The sequence below is a fragment of the Trachypithecus francoisi genome, unplaced genomic scaffold (assembly GCF_009764315.1).
Source record: "Trachypithecus francoisi isolate TF-2019V2 unplaced genomic scaffold, Tfra_2.0 Contig01585, whole genome shotgun sequence".
Lineage (NCBI taxonomy): Eukaryota > Metazoa > Chordata > Mammalia > Primates > Cercopithecidae > Trachypithecus > Trachypithecus francoisi.
The window spans coordinates 4,202,804-4,227,148 of record NW_022681444.1 but is presented as its reverse complement, the minus strand read 5'-3'; the positions used below and the strand labels follow the sequence as shown (position 1 = coordinate 4,227,148).

At 57.0% G+C, this 24,345-nt stretch overlaps 1 protein-coding gene across 1 annotated transcript in view; it reads right to left on the bottom strand.

The window, feature by feature from the left end:
* Window positions 1–22,897, bottom strand: part of LMX1B (LIM homeobox transcription factor 1 beta) — an 88,680-nt gene extending 65,783 nt beyond the window's left edge. The window contains exons 1-2 of the mRNA XM_033191285.1: window positions 22,497–22,897; window positions 21,509–21,695 (exon numbers count right to left, since the gene is read on the bottom strand). Coding sequence (XP_033047176.1) covers window positions 21,509–21,695; window positions 22,497–22,635 — 326 coding nt within the window. The 5' untranslated portion in view covers window positions 22,636–22,897. The remainder of the gene's footprint in view (window positions 1–21,508; window positions 21,696–22,496) is intronic.
* Window positions 22,898–24,345: the final 1,448 nt, after the last annotated feature.

The following is a 24,345-nucleotide window of genomic DNA, read 5'->3' as shown; positions in this document are numbered from 1 at the left end:
GCATGCACACACAGACATGGACGCCTGGTGCCCACTGAGATCTGAACTGCACATATTCACTGAGTCTCTACCATGGGCCATTCCCTGTGCTGGATGCTGGGTGACAGCCCTGACCTAGAGGACAAGGTCGGGCTCTCATTCAGCTCAAATCCCTGACACCCCCTACACACACCTACACACACGTGTCCTCGCAGTCATGTGCACTAGGGTGCACACACTTGAACACCACCTTGTAGCGCCCCTCTCCCCGTGTCCACAGCCTCCATCCACTCTCTTCTCTGGCCCCTCACATCCCCAATCCACACAGCAGCCAGAGTGCATGTTCTAACCTCGAATTTGACATGACACCCCCCCGCTTAGAACCCTTTCATGGCTTCCAGGGGCTCTGGAGTAAAGGCCAGACTCTGTAGCACAGACTTCAAGACCTTTTGTGACCTGACCTCTCCAGGCCCTTGTGCATGCTGATCTTTGCCTGAAACCTGCTCTCCTGCCTTCTTTCCCTGGATAATTCCTCTGCTTTCGGCTTCAACAGCTCTTCCTCCACGAAGCCCTCTTCCATCCCCTAAGACTGGGTGAGGAGCCCTGTCCTCTGGGACCACAATGTCCTGTGTTCCCTCCATCAGGGCCTTTACAAGCTACTACCACTGGGCAGGGCTGTGTCTGCCTTGTGTCTTTAGTACCCAGGACAAGGCACACAGCGGCTTCTCAGCAAATATCAGAAAGGAGGAAGGGAGGAAGCTGCTTGTGGGGTGCTAGCTCCTGAGTGAGAGTGGGGCCTGCAGAAGGCTTGGGTCCAAAAGGGTCATAAAGGGGAAGGCTCCAGTGTGAAAGATACCCAGGGAACTCACTGGGCTGTCTTCTAGCAGGAAGTGGCTGTCACTCCCATCATTCGTCCCCAGTGCTGGTCCCCGGGCCATGGGAGTGGGACGCCTCTCCCTGCATACCCCTGAAGGGCTGGCAGCCCACAGGACAGGTTCTGGCTCAGCCTGCAAGTGTTCAGTTAAGCCTCAGGCCCTCCCCTCCTTTCCTTTGAGAGGCCACAGCCCATGGCACTTAAGATGCGCAGCCCTTGGTGCTCTTTAGTCAAGGCCCAAGTCCAAATAACTCACTCCCCAGCTGGGTGGCCTCGGAGCAGTTACTTAACCTCTCAGAGCTCCAGTTTCCTGAGCTGCAATTTTGTGAGACTTGGATAATAATTATCTAGCAGCTATCATTTCCTCATTCGCCGGAACCCCTGATTTGGGCTTTTAGAATAGCAATTTTACAGGTGAAATAAAACAGGGTAAGTGGCAGAAAATGATGGAACCAGCCTCTTCCGAAACAGTTATTCCCCTAAATCTCAAAGGTCATGTGTGTGACTGTGCTGTGACATCAATCATCAGCGTGGCTGGGCTTGTCAGCCTCCACACCTTTGCCCAGGCAGCGCCCTCAGCCTGGAGTTCCCTCGCCACAGCATCTCCTCTGATTGCAACTGGTTTTGCAGAAGCTTCTTGTGCTCGCCTCCTCTATGTAGCTGTTCTCAGTCTTCCAAGTCCCAGCGGTCTACCTCCCCTGCCTTTGTTTAAGTCCCGGGACATCTTGCCTGCTCCCTGTGTGGGCCATGAGCGAGTGGGGTCAAGCAGCTGACTAGAAGAGGAGTGGGAGGGCTGGGGGAAGTGTGGACAGGAGCTGGAGTCAGACCTGGTGGTGAAGCTCCCCAGCCGTGTGGTCCTGGGTAAGTGGCCTCTGGGTTCTGGGTATGAGTCCCCTCATCTGTGAAATGGAAATGACAGTAACACCTGTCTCCCAGGCATGTCAGGAGGCTTCATATGGTGCTTGTGCCTGGCTGGCATGCAGCTGGTGCTAGGGCTTAGAAGCCAATCTGCAGAGCCACACTGGCAGCAGCTTGAGGGTGAGAGGCCAGCCAGGGGCAGAGAGGAGAGGGGAGGGAAGGGGAAGCCCTGTGCTTCTAACAGGCCACAGGCTTCCATGTCTCTGGGCTTTGGCTCACACTGTACCCCACGCCTGCAAATCTCTCCTCCTCGCCTTCCCTGACTGTCCAAATGTCACCTGCCTGGTAAAAGCTCTCCCACCTCCCCGGGCAGCACCCCTTCTTCCAGGTACACCTGCAGCAGGACCCTCCCATAGATTAATCGCTACAAAATTAATCCCTACAACAACCTGGACAGTAGGAACAGCTATACCCATTTTATAGATGACTAACTTCAGGCTCAGAGAAGTCAAAGGACTCAAGATAGTGGCTCATGGATGTGGCATTGGGTGGGGGTGGGGGGCCCAGAACCTGGCACCAGGGGCTAATGCAGGAGGTGGGCAACTGAAAATCTCCATGGGGACGGTCACTGAACACCTACTGTGCACCGGGTCTGCTCCTGGCATCTGCCGTCCCTTGGCTGGACTCGCCCTGTTCAGCACCATGGTAGCAGCTGAGGGCAGGACATGGAGTGTTTTCTTCCCCATGCCTTCCTGATACCCACACAGGGTGTGGAGGGAGGAAGTTCCACATGTGGTTCTGGAATGCTTGTTTGAAACTGACGCTGTCTTCAGAGACCTGCCCATTGAGGCCTCTCCATGGTCCCCCCGTCACTGCTGGGCAAGGAGGCTTTCCAGTCTCAGGCTTCACCACAGTGACTTCCAGGTGCCCTCTTGTGCCCCATCCTGCCAAAGTTGGTGCTTCTCCTCTGGGTTTCCCTGCCTGCTCCTCATCCCAGGTAGGCCAGGCTGGGACTATCTTGCTCATTTGGGGTCCCGGTGTCATTCCAGTCCTGCCTGGAGCAGGGGTCCTTCCGGTTGGATGAGCGAGCTGGGCTTCCTTCTTCTCTCCCTCCTGCCTTCCCCAAACATTCACTGAGTACCTATTGTGCCAGGTGCACCCCTAACGTATCAAAAGCGGGAGCCACAGGGGGAACAAGGCATCTCAGAGGTCAGTTGGCAGAGGGGTCACACAAAGCTGTGTGAACTTGGACTGCCAACTACTCTTTCTGTGCCTCAGTCTCCATATCGCTGAAATGGGGATGATAACAGACTCTGCCTCACAGGCTATGAGGCTTACGGTTGAATGAAATAATGTGATCCTTAAATCAGTCTGCACAGGGTAAAGGCTCTGGAAATAACAATCAAACCCTCTTCTTCCATCATGCTGTATAATTATGTGCATGCTGTATAACTACGTCAGGAGTGGGCAGTCCTTTCGGAGGAGGGGAGAGCTACCGGGAGGATGTGCTGGTGGACTTCATGGCCTCTGCCCACTTCCCGTCTCCCAGAGGGTACTAATTTTGCCCCTCTATCCCCTAGCCTGGCCCCCATGTCCCAAGGTTTCAGGAAGGAGAAGAACTCTGCCCCAGCCAGTCCCCAGGATCGGCCAGGTGTCCTCCCAGTTGTCTTGTGGAGCCAGAATGCTGCAACCCACCCACCCATGCCAGGCAATGAGCCAGGCCCAGGGAGCTTCATTCATCAAGACGGACAGGTAACCACAGTTCATTCATTCATTCACAATGACATGACACACGGACACACCTACCAAGTACCAGGCTCTGTGCCAGGCTTGGAGGTGCCCGGGCAGAGGTTCTCAGACCTCAGCATGCAAGGCTTCCCCCAGGGGCCATCTGGGAATGCAGATTCATGGGCTTCACCTCGAGAGTTGGAGTTTTTTCACAGACCTAGGATTCTGCATGTTTAACAAGTGATGCAGGACAGACCCAAGCCTGGAGGACAGGGGTGGGGCTCACAGCCAGAGAGACTCCATGAAACCAGTGACTCTTGTGCCAGGCCTTGGGAGTAGGGAGAGTTTTCCAGAAGAAGGAAGGATGATGGGCCAGGGGATGCTTCCTGGGCAACCACCACGGCCTGAGCAAGACCTTGATGTGGGCAAGTGTCTGAGATATGCAGGAATGGCAGGTGAGCTGGGGGCTCGCCTGCAGGGCTCAGCACAGAATGAAAAGGCAGGGGCAGGGCCACTTGTTCAAAAATTACAAATTTCAAGAGTGTGAGAGCAGACCATTAAACCAAGCTAAAGGCCCTTCTGGGTGTGGGGCCCAATGGGGCTGCACAGGTCAAGCCGGCTCTTCTAGGGACCCAGCTAAGTGGGTCACCCCTGCTGGGACCAGCCCAGAGTGCTTAGGACCCCAAGGCCTTAACCAGGCAGCCAAGTACCTGGGTTCCAGCCATCCCAGCTCCAAGCCCCAGGCCTCTGTGACCCTCCCTGTGCCCTGTTCCCTCTCCGGTTCCCGTAACTACCCTCACCTCCAAGGTGGCAACAGCCTCCTCCTACCGATCTAATCCCAGGCACATGTTGTCAGCATCAGCTCCATAAAGTGCCTCTCCAGTTCCTGTCACTCCCCTGTCCAATAACCTTCAATGGCTCCCTCCTGCCCACAGGATAAAATCCAAATGCCAGAGCACAGCTACGGGCTCTTGCCCTGCTCTGCAGCCTCCAGTCCCAAAAGCCCCTCCACCAGACTCACTGTCCCAGCCCACCCATTTAACCCCCAATATTCCTGCTGCCAGGGACCCCTCCTGGAATGCCCTCCCCAAATCCTCCCAAGCTACAGCCTCCCATCTTACCGGCACCTGCCCGTGGTAAGCTGGCACACACTCTTGCTGCCTTCTTGTGTGACTAATGAGGCCCCTGCCCACAACCCTTCCCTCTAAGAAAAACGGCTCCCATGGACTGGTATGGCTCTTTGAACATGGCATCTCATCTCATTCTTCCCACAACCTGGAAGGTGGGTTCTTTATGTGCATTTTGCTTGCGAGGGAGTGGAGACTCTGAGAAGCTAAGGAATTCATCAAAGGTCACACAGCTAGAAAGAGGCCAAGCCCAGAGTCCAGCCCAGCTCCTGACCCTTATACTTTCTTTCAGTATGAACTGAGAACCTACCGTTCCCTGTTCTAGCTGAGACCCGATACATATGGTCAAAGGCGGCCCCCTTTGAGGCCCGGCACAAAGGACTGTGGGAACATCAGTAGCAAAATCAGCAGGAACCACTCACCTAACGAGGACTGGCAACTCTTCCCTCTGTGAATCATCCTTACCCAGAGGCAGGGGTCTGGTCCTCAGTAAACTTTGAAGAAACAGAGGCACAGAGAAATTAAAGCCTCTAACCTAAGGTCACACAGCAGCAAGTGGTAAAACCTGAGGTTCCAACGCACTGGTGAAAAATCTGGTTAAGGCCGGGCGCAGTGGCTCAAGCCTGTAATCCCAGCACTTTGGGAGGCCGAGACGGGCGGATCATGAAGTCAGGAGATCGAGACCATCCTGGCTAACACGGTGAAACCCCATCTCTACTAAAAATACAAAAACTAGCCGGGCGAGGTGGCGGGCGCCTGTAGTCCCAACTACTCGGGAGGCTGAGGCAGGAGAATGGCGTAAACCCGGGAGGCGGAGCTTGCAGTGAGCTGAGATCCAGCCACTGCACTCCAGTCCGGGCCACAGAGTGAGACTCCGCCTCAAAAAAAAAAAAAAAAGAAAAAAAAGAAAAATCTGGTTAAGTTATCGGCCTCCCAAGGAAATCAGTTCTGGGGTCACAAAATCCAAGAGCCAATATCTGCAGGCACAGGGAGTGTGCTGGCCTGATTTCTGCTCAACTCTGCCCTCGCCCCCACCCCCAACTCACCCCACCCACCCACTTAGCCTGGGAGCTCTCTGAGGGCAGGGTAGGCCTGCCCCATCCTGGCCTAGCTGAGCGAGCACCTGGCTAGGAAGCTGAGCAACTCAAAAGGCCCCCAGCTGGACTCCTGGGAATCAGCAACCCAGACCTAATAGGCATTAGGTCTCTTACCTAATACCTCTTCTTCCTGACCTCCTGCCACGAGCACTCCCCAAGCAGAGCACAGGCTTGGGTCCCTGATACTCCCTGTGCCCCAAGGCAAGATGTTTCCTTTTACAAATCATTATTATTACTATCATTACTGTTATTTTAATTTAAATCTTTTGACGTTCAGGCAGATGTTTCTCTGCAGCCGTAAGGGCATGTCTGTGGGAGGATGGCACCTCGGGGACTGGCCTGAACTCTTGCCACGTGGGACAGCCCAACCAGTGGGCGGCCAGCTCCATCCTCCTCCAGGGGTCTGTCGCTGCTCACTTATCAGGCTGACATCCCACAGGGGGGCCACTGCCCTGCCTGCCCCTTCGGCTCCACGCCTGCCGACTGGAACCAGAGCTGGAGGGGTGGGCAGGCGGGGGCACGTGGGAGGGGGCTGAGCCCTCACCACAGGCCCCTTTGCAGTTCAAAGTGACACATTCAGGCAGCCGTCCCTTCAAAGGCCAGACAACGCCTGCCCTGAATTGCTGCACCGGCAGCCCGGAGCCAGGAAAGCACTGCAGGGGTAAAGGTGGCCCTGTGAGGGCTGGCCACGCTCCCATCCATGGGATGGACTTCCACTATCCTGGGCAGGAGGGCAGACCCTGACCGGCCCCATCCTGTGGTGTAATCCTTGGAAAATCACCTTCCCTCTCTGAATCTCGCTGCTTTCACTATGTATTGGCAAAGTACTCAGAAGGCACTCAGGGGTGGTCATGCATAAAGCTGACAACACTGATGACGAAGATGATGATTCACAGCCTCTCTCTGAGAGGTACCGCCCCAAAGACAGGCCACCTGAGTGTGGTTCCCATCAGCTGCTCACTAGCTGTGTGACCTAGGGCAAGCCACTTAGGTTCTCTGTGCTTTAGTTTCCTCTTCTGTAAAATGGGGCTCCGAAGGGGTGATGCCATGCCTGTTTGGCACCAGACAGGTCACAGATAATAGCCCTTCCCCCAGTGCTGAAATGTGCCCTGCCTCCTGCCAGAAGAGTTGGTCAGGCCAAGTCAGACCCACTGAGAAGGCTCAGTGTAGGTGCTCCCTCAAGCCTGGGTTCCCGGGAGCTAAGAAGTGGTTCCAAGGGCAGGTTGTGGCACCTGCAGATGCTAACTCCGTGCTGCATAGACCCCACTGGCTGTGTGGCCCTAGGTGTGTGGCTTCACCCCTCTGAGCCCCAATTCTGTCACCTGGAAACCCAGGCAAACAAGAGTTTTTTTTTTGAGATGGAGTCTCGCTCTGTTGCCCAGGCTGGAGTGCAGTGGCGCAATCTCGGCTCACTGCAAGCTCCGCCTCCTGGGTTCACGCCATTCTCCTGCCTCAGCCTCCCAAGTAGCTGGGACTACAGGCGTCTGCCACCATGCCCGCTAATTTTTTTTTTTGTATTTTTAGTGGAGATGGGGTTTCACCGTGTTAACCAGGATGATCTTGATCTCCTGACCTCATGATCCACCCGCCTCGGTCTTCCAAAGTGCTGGGATTACAGGTGTGAGCCACTGTGCCTGGCCAACAATAGTGCTTTTAGGAAGTCTCATCACGATCTAGGGTGCCATCTGAAGCTGGCAATGATCAGCTTGCCATTGGGGAAATCACTGCACCCAAGTCAAGCTTCGATGTTGGCAAAATGGGAAATAATATTAATAAAACCTGCCCCCAGAGCAGTAAGAAGATTCAATGAGCGAATCCCCATCAAAGCCTTATCACAAGCAGCATGAAATGAACACCGGCCATTCATTAGGAGCCATTTCTTCAACAAACAACATTGAGTTGCGGTACCAGGCCACCACCGGGGCACCCATCCCAGTCAGAGGCCAGACTCCGCCCTCCCAAAAGGCTGCTGAAAGTTTTCTCATGACACAACGCCTGGGTTCCATTTACCAGCTGTGTGGCCTCGGGCAAGTTACTTAACTTCTCTGTGCCTTGGTTGTCTTACCTGAAAATGAAAATAATAATGGAAGCCATGTCATAGTGTCATTAAAGAATGCAAAGTGCTGAGAGCACTGCCTGATGGCCCACAAGTGCTAAACAAGCATCAGCTGGGGTTATTATTGCTGCTGCTGTTGTGCACGCTCCAGGTCTTCCCCGCCCTTCAGAAAGCGTCGTGCAGCTGGGCTTCCTTCTGCGGCTCACAAACTTGGGAAGTGTTAGCTCCTGAGAGGTGCCCCAAGTACCCTGCAGAATGGAGGCTTCTGTGGGCTTCCTCTCTGGTCTGTTTCCCTAGCAGCTGGAACGCTTGGAAAAAAAGCACCCAGCCTGCTGGGCTTGTCAAAGCAGGGCTGACTTTACTAGAACCAGGTTTGGATGGTAATTTTGTGGTCATAACAACTATTTTCCTTACATACTGCTATAGAAAGGGGAACCCCTGCTTTTTTTTTTTTTTCCTTAACCTAATTGAAGACACTATCAAGTGTAAATATGCTGGAGTTTTTAATAAAAACACGATGGAGAAAAATATTCAAAGCTCAATAATCAGAAGCAATTTGTGTCGCTAGCAGAGATGTGTCATTCCTCCCACACCCCCCTCCCCGCTTGGCTGTGCTTTGTGCGGGACTGGCTTTGGGGATGGCAACTTTAGACCTATGGCAAAAATAATGAACAGCAGTGAGGCTTAGAGATAGCCTGAAAAATATCCTGGAAAAGAAAAACATATGCCAAAGAGTGTGGTGTAAAAGTCATATTTCATGCCTGACTTTAGAGAATGTTAATAAGGATTAGAACCATACTCCAACAGAACAACTATCAGTCAAGGCGGGGTAATTAATTTCGCTTCAGATCTCTGTTTGGGAAAATGAAAGCAGTAAGTGTTGTTTCGCAGCATGGAGATTCCATCGCATTAGAACAACCCAAAGAACTTCCAAAGCCATGTCCTGATCCCAGCTGAGACCTGGCTGTTGCTGGCAGCCTCTCCTGATCTGTCGCCTTGTAGATTTGGGGACCTTTTCCGAATCATAACATATCAAACTCTTTTTTTCCCCCAGGATTGGCTAATAAATATGATTAAGATAACACGACCCAAACCACATGTCCTCTGCTTGGCCTGCAACATGTGGAGGGCAGATGTGTCTTCCGTGCACAGATGACCCAGCCGGCTGCTCCCCCGAGGCAGGGACCCTGGGAGACGGAGTCCCGAGAGGTCCCAGCAGTCCACTGGCCCTGTGAGTACCCAGCCAGGCCTCTGGCCTTCCCATGACCCACTATAGAGAGGAAGGGCCAAGCCCAGGGTGTCTGGGAGTCAGAGACAAGAAAGATGGTGGGATGTGGCACTGTCCTCACCTGGTTTTTGTCCCCCAAGGTCCCAGTTTAGTAGACAGAATTCCCAAGGCACGTGACCCCGTATTATCCAGAAAACTCTCAAAATAATTTCATTGTCCAGGTCCACTTGTCACCCCCTCTTAAAGAGCTGGGATTGAAGAGCCTTCCCGTCCCTGAGACCTGGGCCCAGGGAAGACAGAGTAGGCCAGTGTTAAAGCCAGAGTCTGGGAGAGGGTTCTCAAAAGGACTGTGGAGTTGCCACACAGCCCCCAAGCCTGGTAGCATGCAGCTTGGGATTTCTGCCTCTGCTCTGCTAGGACAGGACAAGTCGTGGCTGCACTTGGACCTTGGTCTTCCCATTTCTACTGGGATCTTGAAGAGCCCTTCAGCTGGGATATCCTAAAGCAGCCCAAGGTCCCTGTGAGTGTGGCCCTGCTGTACTCAACTGAGGTCACTGGAGGTCACGCAGAAGGCCAGGCCCTGGAAATCAGGCCAGGGAGGCCTGGGCCTGCTGAGGTTGACAGCCCTGTTCCAGCTCTGGGGAAAGAAGGGGAGCAGACTCAGAGGCCAGGGCTGGTCAGGGAAGAGCCCCTCCCACCCTGACCAAGCAGGGCTCCCAGCACCAAGGCAAGGCTCTGGGCCAAGCCATGAGTGAGCCTCCTTCTCTGCTTTCCCTTGGGGACAGGAGGGAGAAAATAGAAGAGTCCCTCAAAGTTAGCTCAAGCCAAGCAGAAGGGCTCCAGCTGCCAGGAAGAAGCAGGGCATTCATTCTATCACTGCATAGAATCAATGAAGTCAGAAGTGAGCAGGCTGAGGGCAGGGCAGGGCACCTCTCTGAGTAAAAAAGGGAAGAAGGGTCCCTAGGGGAGGGGCACTATATCGTGGATGAGCCTCAGCTGCCTGCAGGGCAGGCACAGGGTAACCTGGCCACTGGGAGGAAGGTGGAAGGTCTCTCTCCTGCTGGTCCCTGCTCAGAGGCCACTCTGGAGACCAGGCACATCAGGCTCCTCCTGAGCCCAGTAAGATCAGGACGGCCTGGCCGAGGAACCCTCTGACACCAGTCTCCGAGGCCTCCTTTCCTCTGGGGCCGACTGGGTGTGGACTGTTGCGTCCAGACCCTAATCAACGCTCAGGCGGGGCCTCCCCCAAGACCAAGGCCTCTTCCCTGCGGAGGAGCCCGGACGGACGGGCGGACGCTGCGGTCCCGGTCGGGCTGATAGGAACCATCTGCGTTGTCTTAGGCCGCCCTTCGGCCCACTGTCCCTCTGAACTCGGCCGGTTCCCGCGGGCCGTTTGATGCTCGCAGGGTCACAGACCCCCGCACACAAATCACCGCCGCGGGGCTGGGGGTGGGGCGGAGGCGCTGAAACCTAATCCGCAGAGTTTGCTCCGCCGCCGCCTCCTCGCTCCTTCCCTCGCTCGCTCGACGCCCCCCACCCACCCCTTTCCAAACAAGGCTTATTTTTCTTGCCAAAAAAACAAAGTTGGTATCAAGTGTTTTGAGGGAGAAAGTCTCTCCCCCACCCCTGACCTGGAAGGAAGGGCTGGTTGCTGAATGAGCCGGGATTGCAGAGGGGTCTCCAGGAGAGGACAGGCGGAAGGTGAGCTTGGGGCTTCTGGCTCCGTCGGTCCCCTTCCCTGTTCTCGCCTGCCCGTCCCATACTTAATGGCAGCGAATCCCATGGTCCCCGGCCCTGCCCTATCCCTCTAGTCGTCCTGCCCAGAAAGGGTTTCCTCCATCGGAGCTCCCGGTCCCTATGCTGTCAGAGATGGAACATCACTTCCTGCTCCTTCTCCCTCCCTATAAAACAGCCCTTGCCTGTCTCTTTTACGAGGTGACACCCTGCTTTCAGCCCGATCATCCCTGCGCCCGGAGTCTGGGCTGGGCGCGCAGGAGACTGCGTGCACTCTGGCGTCCCCGACCGCTGCCAGGGCGCACGGGGACTCAAGAGCGGATCCTCTACGAGCTCTAATAGGAGGCCAAGGAGCGGGGACATCAGAGACAAATTCCTCCGAAGTCCCCTCTCCGGTTCCACTGACTGGAGCCTTTGGGCTGAAACCCCAGGAGCTCCCCACCCCTGTGTCCATGAGGGGAGCAAAACGGAGCCCCCGGGGGCACGCAGGCTTCGTTTGCTGGGTGTTGGTTTTGCTTTTGGTTTTTTCAGCCGGTGCAGCGACCCGGAACAGCGCGGCCGCTTCTCCGACGCCCGCGGCTCCCCACTGCGCCCAGAGGCGAGCGCCGCGGCTAAAGCCCGAGCCTCGGCGCCCGCTGCGCCTGCCGGAGTTCTGCTTGTCCGAGCAGGCAGCGGGGCTCAGGCACGGCGGCGACGTCGAAGGGCTAGTCGGCAGACAGGGCTGGGTCTCCGCGGCCAGGGCGCCGCAGGAAAGCCCTGCAAACGGTGGGACGAAGGTGGTGGCGGCGGCGGCGGAGGTGGCGAGAAAGGCGCCACGGGCCTGGCGGAGAAGCGGGTTTCCGCGGGGGTCGAACAAAGGAATTCGCCCTCGGAAGAAAGGGGCCGAGCATGCAGCCAGGAATGGCCAACCCTGGAGACCTGCAGGAGTGCGAGCGCTGCGGCATTAGTCCCAGGGATCCAACGAAATCTGCCCCGCTGAGGGCCCCAGCCTGGCATCTCCATTCGGCCTCTCTTCTGGTCAATCCCGCTTTAATGGGGGTGGTGGGTGTGCACCCAGAGTGCCACCTTTCCTGGGAAGAGGGGACAGAGCAGGACCCGTGCTCTCGGTCAGAGAAGGCAAAAACATCCCACTAACCCTCCCCCCATTCATCATCTAGTCGTGGGGTCATTGTCCCCATTTTCCAGACGCTGCCAATTAAGGCACCCGCAAAACCACCCCTTCCCCCGCCCCCGCGGCAACGCTCCGGCTCCTGAGGCCCAAGCGCGCTCGGAAACGGAAAGCGTCAGTGGGCTACAGGGCCGGAGCCCCCTCTTCCCATCGCCCTCGGAAGGGGTGGAGGGGACACGGTTGTAAGGTGCTCGGCTTCTTTTCTGTGCTTGACATGAATAAGGGGATTAGGACAGCAAGTTTCCGTCGTTCACTCCGTGGGACAAAGGGCCCCGCGGTTTGAGCGGCACAGCCTCTGATTAAACGACAGAGCCCTGTCACTCAGCACCATCCTAGGTACTTGTGTTCGTGACATAATCTTATTAGAAGATAAAACCGGCGAAATCCTTTTCATAATGAAAAGTTACATTTAATGGCCGGACTCGCCCCCCACCTCCCTCCCCGGAGCCTGCTCGCCTTTCCCCGTTGCTGTTGGATATGGCTCGCCTATAATTGGCATTTAAAGCACCAAGTCCGGGAGAAAAACGGGGTTTAGGGTTTTTGTAATCCCCCTAAACTGTCTTTGTTCGAAATCTCCACAGATACAAGTCTGTTAAGAGTAAATATTTGTGGATTGATACAACCACATTTCCCCCCTACAAACCAATCCAAAAAAAAAAAAAAAAAAAAAACCCGCCGCTCGCCGCCCTTGGGCTGGGGCGCAGGAGGGAGGGGGCTGGGGTCTGCCCTAGCGTCCACACCGGGAACTCAGCTTTCGGGACGCCTGGTTGCCTCCAGGAGCTGAGGGACTTTGCACATTTCTCAGGCGGGAAAAGGGTCTTAGATTCTCCCCCGCAACCCCTAATTTTCTGTTCTCTCAATAAACAAACCTCCCTAACTTGCTGCTTTCGGCCAGCCAGAGGGGGTCGGCGGGAGGGCTTGGGGAGGGGCGAGGGCTGTGCTCAACAAGGAATGAAAATGCCACCTCTCCCCGCGAGCCTTACTCCCTCCAGCGGGAGCCTGCAGTGGCTCCAAGGAGAATCACTGGCTCCTTCTGGACCGCGGAAGGCCCCACCCGGTGGGGCACCCCGAGCCCAGCCCAGGTGAGCCCCCGAGCCACCAAGGGTCCCCGAAACGCTGAGGAGCCCGAAGGCTGCTGTAGGGTCCCGGACTCCAGGCTCCAGCCCAGCCCGTCTCAGGATCGGATTCCTACATAAATCAGCAGCCGGGTGAAAGGGCTGCGCTTTAGAAAGGGCAGGACCGTGTGCGCGTATTAGAGTGCGAGGTTCCCAAATCCGGGCTAAACCCTTGGTGACACCGAAATTCATCAACCGCCGCTGGCGCCCGCGGCTCGGCTGCAGAGCCCAGGAGCCTATGCTTGGTGTCATCCCACTCCCAGGAAAGGAGAACGTGGTGCACGAACCGCCGAGAGTTGGGCCTGGAGGGATGGGCGGGTGGAGGCCGCTGAAAGCCGCCCCATCCGTGTGTCCGGACGTCGAAGGAAGCTCTCCCGCCCAGGGGAAGGCAATTATTCTAACCTTTTTCTTCCTCTGACCAGCGCTGGCCCTACAGGGGGCAATCCGCGCGGAGGAGTAGTCAGTGACACTCTGCCTCCCAGCCGTCGGGTAGCGACTCCCCCTCCCCACCCCTGCCAGGCTGGGCGTTCTGGGGGAGACTGGCAACAGTGTAGAGCCTGCACCTTCCGGAAGGTCGGCATAGGAGGGCTTAGAGAACCCATCCGGCTTTGGGAGTTGGACCCGCCTGGGGGGAAATCTGCTACAGAGTAACTCTGGGCCGGGAAAAATCTGCTACAGAGTAACTCTGGGCCTGGGGGAAGTTGTTCAACCTGCTCAGCCTCAGTTTCCTTCCCTAACCACAGAGCTGGGATGGTACAGTCAGTGAACCTCACAGGAGCTCAACAAACGCCAATGCCTTGCCCTTCTAGATACACTACTGCGTCCTGCCTCGCTGTTCAGTAAGGCTGTGCTCCTGCAGGTTCACATCTACACTGACCATGCTCAGGAGCCTCTTGGAAAAAATGGGACCTACGTGTCTCAGTAGTAATGAGGGCCCATCCACAGGCTGGCCTTGGCTCCCAGGAGCAGCCCCTGGCATCCAGGTGGGCCCCATTCCCTTTTCAAGGTAAAATAAATAAATAAATACACAGGCCCCCAACCTGGGTGAGGAGCAGAAGGGTGGGCAAGACCCCTCTGGGAGGCCTGTTCAGGAGGCTGCACTTTCTGGGCCTCCCACACAGGACAGACAATGCATTCCTGCCAGACGAGGCTGCCTTGGGCTCATTTCCCAGCAGGAAGGAAGAAAACATACATTGACTGCATGCCCAACACCGGCTGGCATCTGGGTTTGTTCCACTTTATTCTCAGAGCAACCCTGTACGATTGGAAGTACCACCTCCTTTTCACAGAGAAGGGAACTGAGGCTAAGGAAGAGCTGTCAGTCCTTCCCTAAAGGCCCTTGGCCTTTGTCACTAGAAGATGGAGACATTCTGGATCCCCATTCTGTAACTGCCAACAAGCTTGCTCTTCCTTTGAGAAAATGGGCCCCACCGCAGGACCCCTCCATTTGGAGGAGGTCACCCCAGAGCACCTTGATCCTCTGGAACCCCAAAGGCCTGGGCAGCTCAGTCCTGGTCCGGTGCCCACACCCAACAGCCCAGTAACTATAGCAATCCAGGAGTCACATGACAAGAGTCAGAGAATCCCCTCTGAAGGCAGGAGGCAGGAGAAGGGGGAACAGCAGTCACACCCAACTTGTCCCGTCCCAACCCAGTGCTGCTCCTCCCCTCCCGTCACTGCTGCTGAAGCTCCTGGGTAGGTGCTTGGGGGAGGGACCCCTGGTGGCCCTGTGTCCAAGCATGCTCAGCTCATCTTCAGCTACCCAGCAGCTCGGTGGCCTCCTCATTCCTGCCAGACCCAGTGGGCATCGCTGTTGCTCTGGGTGGCCGTTACAACCTTCCCCAGCTAGCCACCTCCCCACAGTTCCTGGGGAAGCCTCTCTCACAGCACTGGCCTGGCCAGGAAGCAAACATCTTTGTTTCTCCTGGAACTAGGCTCCAGGAACCGGGTTTTTCCTTCAGCAACACTTCCCCCCAGTTCACCAAGTGCCAAGGCCAGCCAGGTGCTCTGCCATTAGCCAGGACATTCGTCCAGGGTTGGTCTGAGTCAGGCTCCCAATTGAGACAAAGCCTCCCTACAAATGTACCCACACATCCCCAGATCCCCAGCCCCTCATCCTCCCTTTGGGGCCCTAAGGTCAGCAGGGCAGGTCCAGCGACTGCCAGTCAAGATGCTGAGCAGAAATGGATACAGTATTATCCAGGGAATAACAAAGGAAGGGCCCACGCAGAAATTTATTTGTACTGATCAGGCGAAGCAAAGGTAAAGGGCAGAGAGGAAGTGCTGTCAGCCGGCCTGAAACCCAAGAAAGTTGCCATTCCGAGCACAGTGGCCCCTTATGCCCCACCACTCCCCACCGCAGCAGTAGTTAAAGCAAACACAGGCCCTTCACTGCCCCATCAGTTACACCTTCCCCCCAAAATTACACAAACTTTGAAACATTTTTCTGAGAGAAGATGGATGCTTCAGGAGACTTGAGGTCAAGGCTAGGCTGTTTTAAGTATATTATTAACAAATAAACATTTACTGCAAAAAAAAAAAAAGAGAGAGAAGGCGAGAGAGAAAAACCCTATAGGCCACCAGGGAACCAAATCATGTTGCTTTTGGCATCAAATGACAGGAGACATTTATGACATGAATGGAGAACACCAGCCGGTTGATGAAATGGCAAACGTCTGCCACTTTGCTTCCTCTACCTTCGTGAATCAACTTTTTCAAATATGTTTTTCAGCCTTAGCCCTCTCTCACTACCACCGTCTCTCCACTTCTGACTGTAGTGGCAATAAATATATATAATTTTGGTTTTGCTCTTTGCTGCCATCAGCACAGAATCTGGTTGGAGAGGGCCAGAGGAACTTCCGGCTGGGTCAGCCAGAGAGCCAAGGGCCCTGGGTCCTCGGGCACCCCCAACTGACTGACAGCTCACATGCGGCTCCTTGTATGAGTAGACTATCCCTCCCTTCCTCCCTCCCCTGGCTGAGGCTTGATTGTGGTGTCCAACAAAGTGGAAGTTGTAACTCATGTCAGTGAGAGTATCCTCCATCCTTCAGCCTAACTGATGCCAAAGTAGGACTGGTTTTTTTCCCCTTCCTTTTCTTTATTTTTTAGAAACTTCAGAGCCGCAGGACAAAGGCAGCTCCTTGGAGAAGCATCGCCAGCCACCCATGGGTGGAAACCTCACAAGGCCACAGAGCCTGAGCTGAGGGGACTTCTGAGCTCCTGGAATGGTGTTTCTCCACCTTTTAAACCTCATCTTCCTTCTGAGAAATACACACATTCCCGGATTCTCCCCCACCTACCCCCTTCTCCATTGGCCGAGCTTTATTTTCTGTGGCTTCAATCACAAAACAGTAAGTACAAACAGTTCTTCAAATATGAATTATTAAGCTTTTCCAAGCTATATGCAGACCCTGGAGATGCCAATTGTTTCCTGGTGGAAATACTGTTGCTCTGGACCACCCTGTCTGTCCCCAAAGGAGAAAGAGCCCAGCACACCCGGCCACCCTGTTGTGGCCCTTTCTGATAATGCAGTTGGCATCTGTGCACACCCACGCAATCAGGTTTTCCACCTCTCTTGAGGTGCAGGAGAGGATAACGGATCCCCCAGAGAATGGAATATTTATTGGAGTTCCACCAGGTGCCTGTGTAATCCTCATAACCACCCCGCAAAGTCACATCATCATCCCCAGTTTGTTGATGAAGCCCTGGCTCAGAGATGGGCAACCACTTAGCGAAGATCACACAGCTGCTAAGACTTGGGGCTGGGAGGTGAACTCAGGTCTGACTCGGAGTCTAAAGCTCTTTTCATGGCTGAGGAAGACAAGACTTTCACAGTGTCCTGTGAAGGCAATGGCTTCCCCAGGGTGCTCCTCATCCTCCTGAATGGAGAGGCTCAGGGTAAACCTTGCGTACCATGGAATCTGGGTATAGAACCTGTTGGCAGTGTGGTGTGTGTCCTTGGAGACAAGGTATTCCCTGCCATGCTCATGGTGAGAACAGTAACAGCAATAACTTTCAGAGTATTAATAACAAGCCAGGCAAGATGCCAAGTCCTTTGGGGCACCTTATCTCAAGTCCTTATAAGAATACTTGCCCCCAGCAGAATAAGTCCCCACTTCACAGAGGAGAATCAGGTAGGTGCCAGGGCCATGTGATCTCTAAGCCTGGCTCCAATGGACAGGGCAGGAGAGAGCTGACAGTCACCAATCAATCACATACCCCAGAGGAGATCCTCCCAGCCTACTTACCCCACTCAAGAAAAACAGGGCAAACAAATGAGGCCACACCAGCCCAGTGCCCGGGAAGTTGAGGGTGAGCCAGGAGTCACTGTGAATAATGTCTCCGTTCAGCAGCAGGGGACTGCAGCCCCAGGAAGGCCTGTGCTTACCCCATTGCACACAGCCAAGGTGCTGGGGTTAAATGGAGAGGTACCCTCCAAAGGGCCAGAGAGTCCCCAGACTTGGGCTGCCAGGGTGGGCCCTTTGGTCCTCAGCCCCCAGAGACAGCACCATAGAAGCCTTTTTGTAAGGCAAAGTCCTGGCTCCTCCTCCCAAGCAGACAGTTTCCTGGACAGGCGCTCTGCAGCCCTGAGTGAGTTTGATGGTTGGGGTAGGGGAATTCGCTGGTTGGGGTACACACTGAGGAAGGGGTGCTGCTTGAAGTGGCACCCTGCAGGGGAGCCTATGGGAGGCCTTCCAGGCTGAGAGAAGTAGCCAGAGAAGGCCAGAGGCTGACTGCTCTCCCCCTGGGCCACACCCGAACATGGGAGTTGGATGGGGAGTGTGGGGGGAGAGGTGAGCCTCCCAGGAAGGTCTTTCCCGGGCTAAACACTTCCAAGGAAAGGAATGTGCAGGGCAGAGCGGCTGGGCCACTGGAGCCACAGCCAGCTGGGGGAAATTTTTTAAAAACTCACCCCAGGACTCAAGAGGGCTTTTTGTGAAACTCAATCAAAGTCTGGATGCTCCCCTTCTGACAAGGTGGGCACATCCTACCTGGGCAGGCGAGCCCAAAGGGCCCCCGGCGGGCCCGGCGGAGCCCTGGAAGTCTGTGCCGCCGAGAGGCTCGGCCGCCCGGGCAGGCCCTGCGGGCGGAAGTGCGCCGCGGCCCCGCCGCCGAGGTAGGAGCGCGGCCCGGGCCGGAGCCCCGCGTCTCGCCGTGCACAAAGGCGCCCGCTTGCACCCCAGCGGGTCTCGGGTCGCCAAACCTGGGAGCTGTCTTACAAGCGATTAGACTCCATTTTGTGACAGATTTTTGGACTCTCCCACCGACCCTCCCCCCTTCCGGAGCCTCCTCTAGGAATTCTCCACCTCTTCAGGGTAAAAACCCTTTCCAGACGAGCGACAGACGGCAAGAAAAGAGAGTTACATAATTCTATTTGGCCAAGCCGCCAAGAAAAAAAACATGGGAGGGGAGAACGTGCCTTATTTTTCATTTGTTCTCCGGTGGAGGATGGTGAGAGGTGTTCCTGATTTGGGGGAGGCTGTGTGTCCTCTCCGTTTCCTAACCGGTTTTCTGTCCGAAAAGACTGCTTGTTTGTTGTTGTTGTTGTTGTTGTTGAAGGATCCCCCAAAAATCACTCATGGGGAAAAAGGAGACTTTTGGAGTTAAGAGTGAAAATGCCCGAACTCCACGGCCGGCGCTCTGTTCTGCCCGCCAAGGATGTACAAGAGGATTTTTATCAACTTCGGCTCAATGTGCCCCAGTGTCAATTAATCACCCCCGTGGTGCGTAAAAGAACTTGGCACTTCTGGGAGTCTGGGATCTTTGAGAACAAATCGAAAGGAGGAAGAGACACTTACTAAAAACGGCAACCTCTTTTTAAGGATGGAGCCCTGCAACTCAACCAGGGGTGAGGACACATTTTTCAGAAGTTGTGTTTGGTTGGGGGGTTGTTAATTTCCCAATACCGCTGACGCACAGACTCGACAAAATCAAGAAGGCACGTTTCTGTGCCCGCTTGTCTGGATTCTTGTCTGAAAAGCATTTACGCACAAATGAAATAAATATGCATCTGCAATTCTCAAAGAAAAAAAGAAATGTAAATAAAAAATTTTTTATTGTGCAAAGAACATCCCTTTCCAGTGAGCTGCTGCCTGCCTGGAGCGGCGCTCCATCTCCCTGTGAAACGACTCACTGGGTGTTTGTCCCCAAGATTGTCTTGATAACAACCACCCCCACAACCCCACCCCCAGCACATCCTGCCGGCCAGCCTAACACAGATACCTAATTGGCATTATTGGAAAAAACGGAATGAGGGAGGAGGAGTGAACTGTCCACAGCTAGAATAATGCACTCCCCACCCCAGGCTTCGGCCCCACAGGATCCAGACTGAGTGAGGTCTGCCGACCTGAGATTCGCCCTGTGCCAAAAATCATTCCCAACACACCGGACTGCACTGAAGAAGCCGGCTCTTAGGTGACTTTCTTTTTCTTTTTAAAACAAATATACTTTGGACAAAGCAGTCACAAATGTTTAACGTTTAATTGTTTTGTAAGATGAGGGGCTGAGCCGCTCATCTCTAAGGTAACATCCAGCTGAAATTTCATGACTTTACCATTCTGTGCCTGAAGAACCAGGGGGTATCCTTTCTTTTTTAAAAATAGAAGCTCCATAAATAATTATGGCAAGTGGGGGGGGGGGGAGGGCAGACTACGTACAAGCGATTGGAAAGTCTTTTCAACATATTAAGTTTTTTTTTTTTTTTTTTTTTTTAGCCGTGCAAATGATTCGGAGGCCTGTTTCTAGTTTCCTGGGCCCCCTTCCCCCCGTGTTGTCGTCAAGGCTGGTGGCTGAGCTGGGTGTAAGTGGCACTGCCAGAGCTCGGGGTCAGGCAAGCAGAGTGTGGCCAGGGGTGCAGGGCGTGGTGGGGAGGGGGTTGCAGGCTGGTGCACCCAGCAGAGGGGCTCCTCTAGTCGGCCCAGAGCCCACAGCCACATCTACCCCAAACTATTTTCCCCATTTAATTTGTGCTGCTCTATGCTTGGGCTGTGGCTGAACTGACTGGGGGCCTCTCCCTCTCCCGGAGCTAGAATCATATTAGTCCAGAGCACAGCACAAAGCCGACTGACGGCAGTGTGCCTAAATCTGGGGTGCTTCCTACTGAGAGGAAGGCCTCAGCTGCACTCTGGGACCAGCAAAACAGCTGACCCTCTGAATGGACTCCAATCTCTACCCAAAGATCCCTCAGCTGGAAGAAAGAGCTAGGTGCAAAAAGCCGCTCAGGCTCAGCCCCCAGACCACCAGGCACAGCCAGAACCTTTTGGGGTAGAATCCGACGCACTCTCTAGGGCTCGGGCCTGCACTCTTTCCAGGCCTCAGTTAAATAGTTGGGCTGAGCTGCTTTCCACTAGGCCCTGGATTTGGGGACAATCCCTGGGCAGAGCACATAGGTTGCACTCACCACGAGGCACCGGCAGCCCAGCTTTTCTTTCCCTGGAGGCTTGGGCATACACAGCCCTCTCTGAGCACCAAACCACCTAAGCAGCCTACCGGCTCTGCAGCCTCATCCAGGACGGTTTTCTGGCATCACTAAAAACTTTTGCAGGCACCCACTATGTCTGCAACAGGGCTTTGGGGGATCCCTACACCCCTCTTTCAGTTGTGGCTTCTCACTGCCTCCCTCCCAATTGCAGTGCCAGGCAGAAAACCCAGCAGGTCAAAAGAAAAAGGCTGCATGTACTGTTTGTTATCTGTCCCCAACCCCGGCCATACAAATCCAGTCTCAGCTAAGAACTAGTTAGCAAGAAGGGCTCAACCCACATCTCTGGCCTCAGCCCTGAGGTTTGGGTTGTAACAGGGCAGAGCAGGCCAACCCCCTCCTAATACACACTACCAGAAAGGAGGCCTTCTAGGGAAGGCTGACTTGGTCAGCTCCTCACTCCCATTGGGAGCCCCAGATTGTAACTTGCCACCTTTTGAGCTCCTCTTCCTAGAATGCTTCTCCAACCAACGAAAATTGCCAAGTGCAAAATTCCCGCATGGAACGGTTTGGGGAATATGGACATTATTTTCTCTCCATCAGCGACTAAAAGTGCAGCAGGGAGCCTGACAGAAAGGGGGCCTCCCTTGCGGCTCAGGCCGTTCAGTGCCCAGCGCTCCACCTCCTGGCTCCTGGTTCCTGGCTCCAGGCTCCAGGAATCCCAAACCCCCACACACCAGGCCCTTGAAGCAGTCCGCCAGGCCTGGCTCCCTAAAGCACTGTTTTCCTCTGGAAATAAATTTTGGGTTCCCAATTCAGGCCTCCGTAGGGCCAGACCCTACATCCCAGGACCCAGGCACCAAATCCCTCAGCCGGCCCAGCGCAGGATTCCGGAACAACCGATGGCAACTGGGGGCCGTCCGGAGGCTCCCAGGACCCCATCAGTGCCGGTTGGGCTGGGTTGGTCCGCCCCAGCCCCAAGACGCGCAGCTCTCGGAACCCTTGGAACTGCCCGGCCCAGTCGCGCACAGAGCCGGCGGCAGAGCGGGCGAGGGCCGGGCCCGGCAGGGGGCTGACCGGGCTCGAGTGCCGGGCGGTGGCGGGGAAGGAGGACGAGAAGCGCTTACTGTTGGTAGTCTTGTTTGCAGTACAGTTTCCGATCCCGGAAGTAGCAGCTGGTGGTGAGGGCTTGCTGACACGCCGCGCACTGCAAACACTCCTCGTGCCAGGACGACTCGTTGACTCGCATCAGGAAGCGGTCGGAGATGGGCCGCTGGCAGCCCTCGCAGACGGCGGGATGCGGGCAGTCGGAGCCTGCAGCGCACAGGGCAAAAGCCCGGCCGTCAGCGCCGCCCGGCCCAGCCCCGGCGTCCCGGTCGCACGGGGCCCACAGCCCCCGGCCCCGAGGGCTCGGGCCGCCCGGGATCACCTCCTGCCGCCTGCGCTCCCCGGACCGCCGTGCCAGGGGCCGGGAGGCCCCGGCTAGTCCGCCCGGGTCCGCGGGCTCCGGCGTGGAGGCCGCGGGCCTCGAGCCTTGGCTCGGCGCTGCGCTCTCCCCTTCTCCGGAGAATCCGCGCTCCGTGTTAAGACAAATGAGAAGGAGCACGGCATGGCGCAGGGTGGCCGGCTGGGACCAAGACAGGCGAGGTGAGGCTGGGGACGCTCGCTGGCTGACACGCCCCACGGTGGCATTCGTGGTCTTCTGTCCCCGATCTCCCCCAAATCTGTGGTTCGAGTGACCAGGGAGACGTTTTTCTCTTAGAATCTCCCCCACCCCAGGTGACCTGGCGCCTCTCCCAAGTTCGCCAAGGTGATTGCTAGGTCCTCCATCACCCCTGCCACCCGCCACCTACCACACCGGAGTGGCAGCTCTAGAACCTAGGCCTGTAAAGGATGGTGGGTGGCGACTGCAACTGTCCTGTCCCCTAAGGACCCCCGCCGGGGACGTGCTTGCGGCCCTCTGGTGATCACTCCAGGAGTCCTGTCTTTCTGCCCCCTCCCCATGTCCTGTAAACCCATTTCCTTTATCCGTTGGCCCGGACGCCCGTGTCCACAGCCGGACGACGCCCCTGTCCCACGCCCGAGACCATTCGGGCGTTCCGACCCCGCACTCACCCAGCAGCACCCCCAGAGTGGCGGGCCCGGGGCGCAAGGCGTGCTCCTCCATCTTGATGCCGTCCAACATCTTGGCGCAGTCCGTCTGCCCGCGAGGGAAGCACCTCTCCAGCGACTCGGGACCTGTTGCTATATCCATGGGACGCAGGGCGCGCTGCGGACCCCGCCGGCCGGGCTGCTCGCCCGCCGGCCCGTCCACCCGCTCTCCGCCGCCGCGGCCCTGGAGCCGGGGAGGCGCGGCCCCCGCAGGGCAGGGGTTGCGCCGGCCCCCGGCGATCGTGGAGCGGCGACGCGCTGGCCCCGGGCCCGGCGTCGTGCGGGCGGGCCGGGGCGGCTGCAGCCCGCGCCGCGCTCTCCGGGACACTTGTAGCCACGCGCGTCGGCTTCTCTGTCACCTGCTTGTCAGTCCCGGAGCCCGGCGGCGGCGGCGGCTGCAGACCCAGCCTCGGGGAGGAGGCGGCGGCGGCGGTGGCGGCGGCGGCGGGCGGGGGAGGGGGTGGGGGTGCAGGGGCGGCCCCGCGGGCGGGGGGGGCGCGCGCGGCGCAGCGGGGTCCCGGGCGGGGCGCAGCGGGCCGCGGGGCTCCGGGCGCGCTCCCCGCGCTACTCCAGTGCCATGGTGCGCCCGCGGAGCCGCCGGGTTTAGAGCTGGGGCTGGCGGCGGAGGGATACGGGCCGCCTCACCTCCCGAAACTTCCTGACATTTGAACCCCGCGGCCCGTATCCCTGCGCCGGGATGCGCCGCCGGCTCCACGTCAAATAGTGCCGTCCCGCCCCCCCCGCGCGCCCTGGGGCTCCGCGCCCCCGGCCTGCGCCCCGCGCCGCGCCTGGCCCCGAGCGCAGGCCCCGGCGCCCTGGCCCGGCCGGCCGCCCCGTGGGCCCCTCGCAGAAGTTTTGATCGCCTTCGAAACAAATCCCTCTGCTCCACCCCCTTGAAAAATTGATTTGGGAGTTTGGGAGCGAAGGCTTTCTTTTTTCTCCCCTGCCTTCTTTATTATTAATATTTTGTAAAGCTCCAGCGCTACGAGAAGTGGCCCCGAGCGAGGCCAGACTGCGCGGACGGCGGGGAGCGCGGCGGCTCCGCCAGGGGACGGCGCCGGCCGGGAGTGGACACTCGGGGACCCCCGACTGTCGGCCGAGGTAAGTCGCGGGGGCTGAGTCGGCGTCCCCCGGGCGGCGGCGCCTGCTCGGGGCGGCTTGATCCGCGGAGAGGGCCGGCTCCCGGGAACGAAGGATGGGGGCGGGCAGAAGGCGAGGACGACTGGTCCTGAACTCGTCCAAGGGGGGCCCAGGCCCAGGAACGGGGAGTGGGCCCAGAGTGTGGGTGAGGGGTCTGGAAAAGCTCGGGGCCTGGCAGAGATTGGGCGGAGGACTGAGCCGATGGGAGGTTGGGGCCCCGGGATCGAGAATGGGGGACACTGGACCGACAAGGAAGGGCAGGCCTGGGTTCAGGCGACCGAGAGTTTAGAGGACAACTAAGGCTGGAAAAGGGGTCCCCGGGCAGGGGCGGGAGACATGGGCAAGACCCGGGCCTCCTAGGGTTTGCAGTGAGGGGCGCTGGGAGGGAGTGGTGGCCCCAGGGTAGCGGCTCTAAAGAGGTTAGGTTGGCTGCCAAGATCGGCGTCCTTTGGCGGCCCGGGTGCTCGGCCAGGGGTCGCCGGGACGCGCGGATCAAGGACTGTGCCCTGACCAGCCTGGGCAAAGTGGGCCTCGGCAACGGGACGCGAAAGTCCGGCGAGGTGGAGCTGCCGACTCCCGCGCCAGCCGGGCCTGGCACCCGCGTCCGGTGCGAGAGGCCACTGCGTCGGACCGGCTGTCTGCGGCCCGTGGTCCCCACCGACTTGCGTCTCAC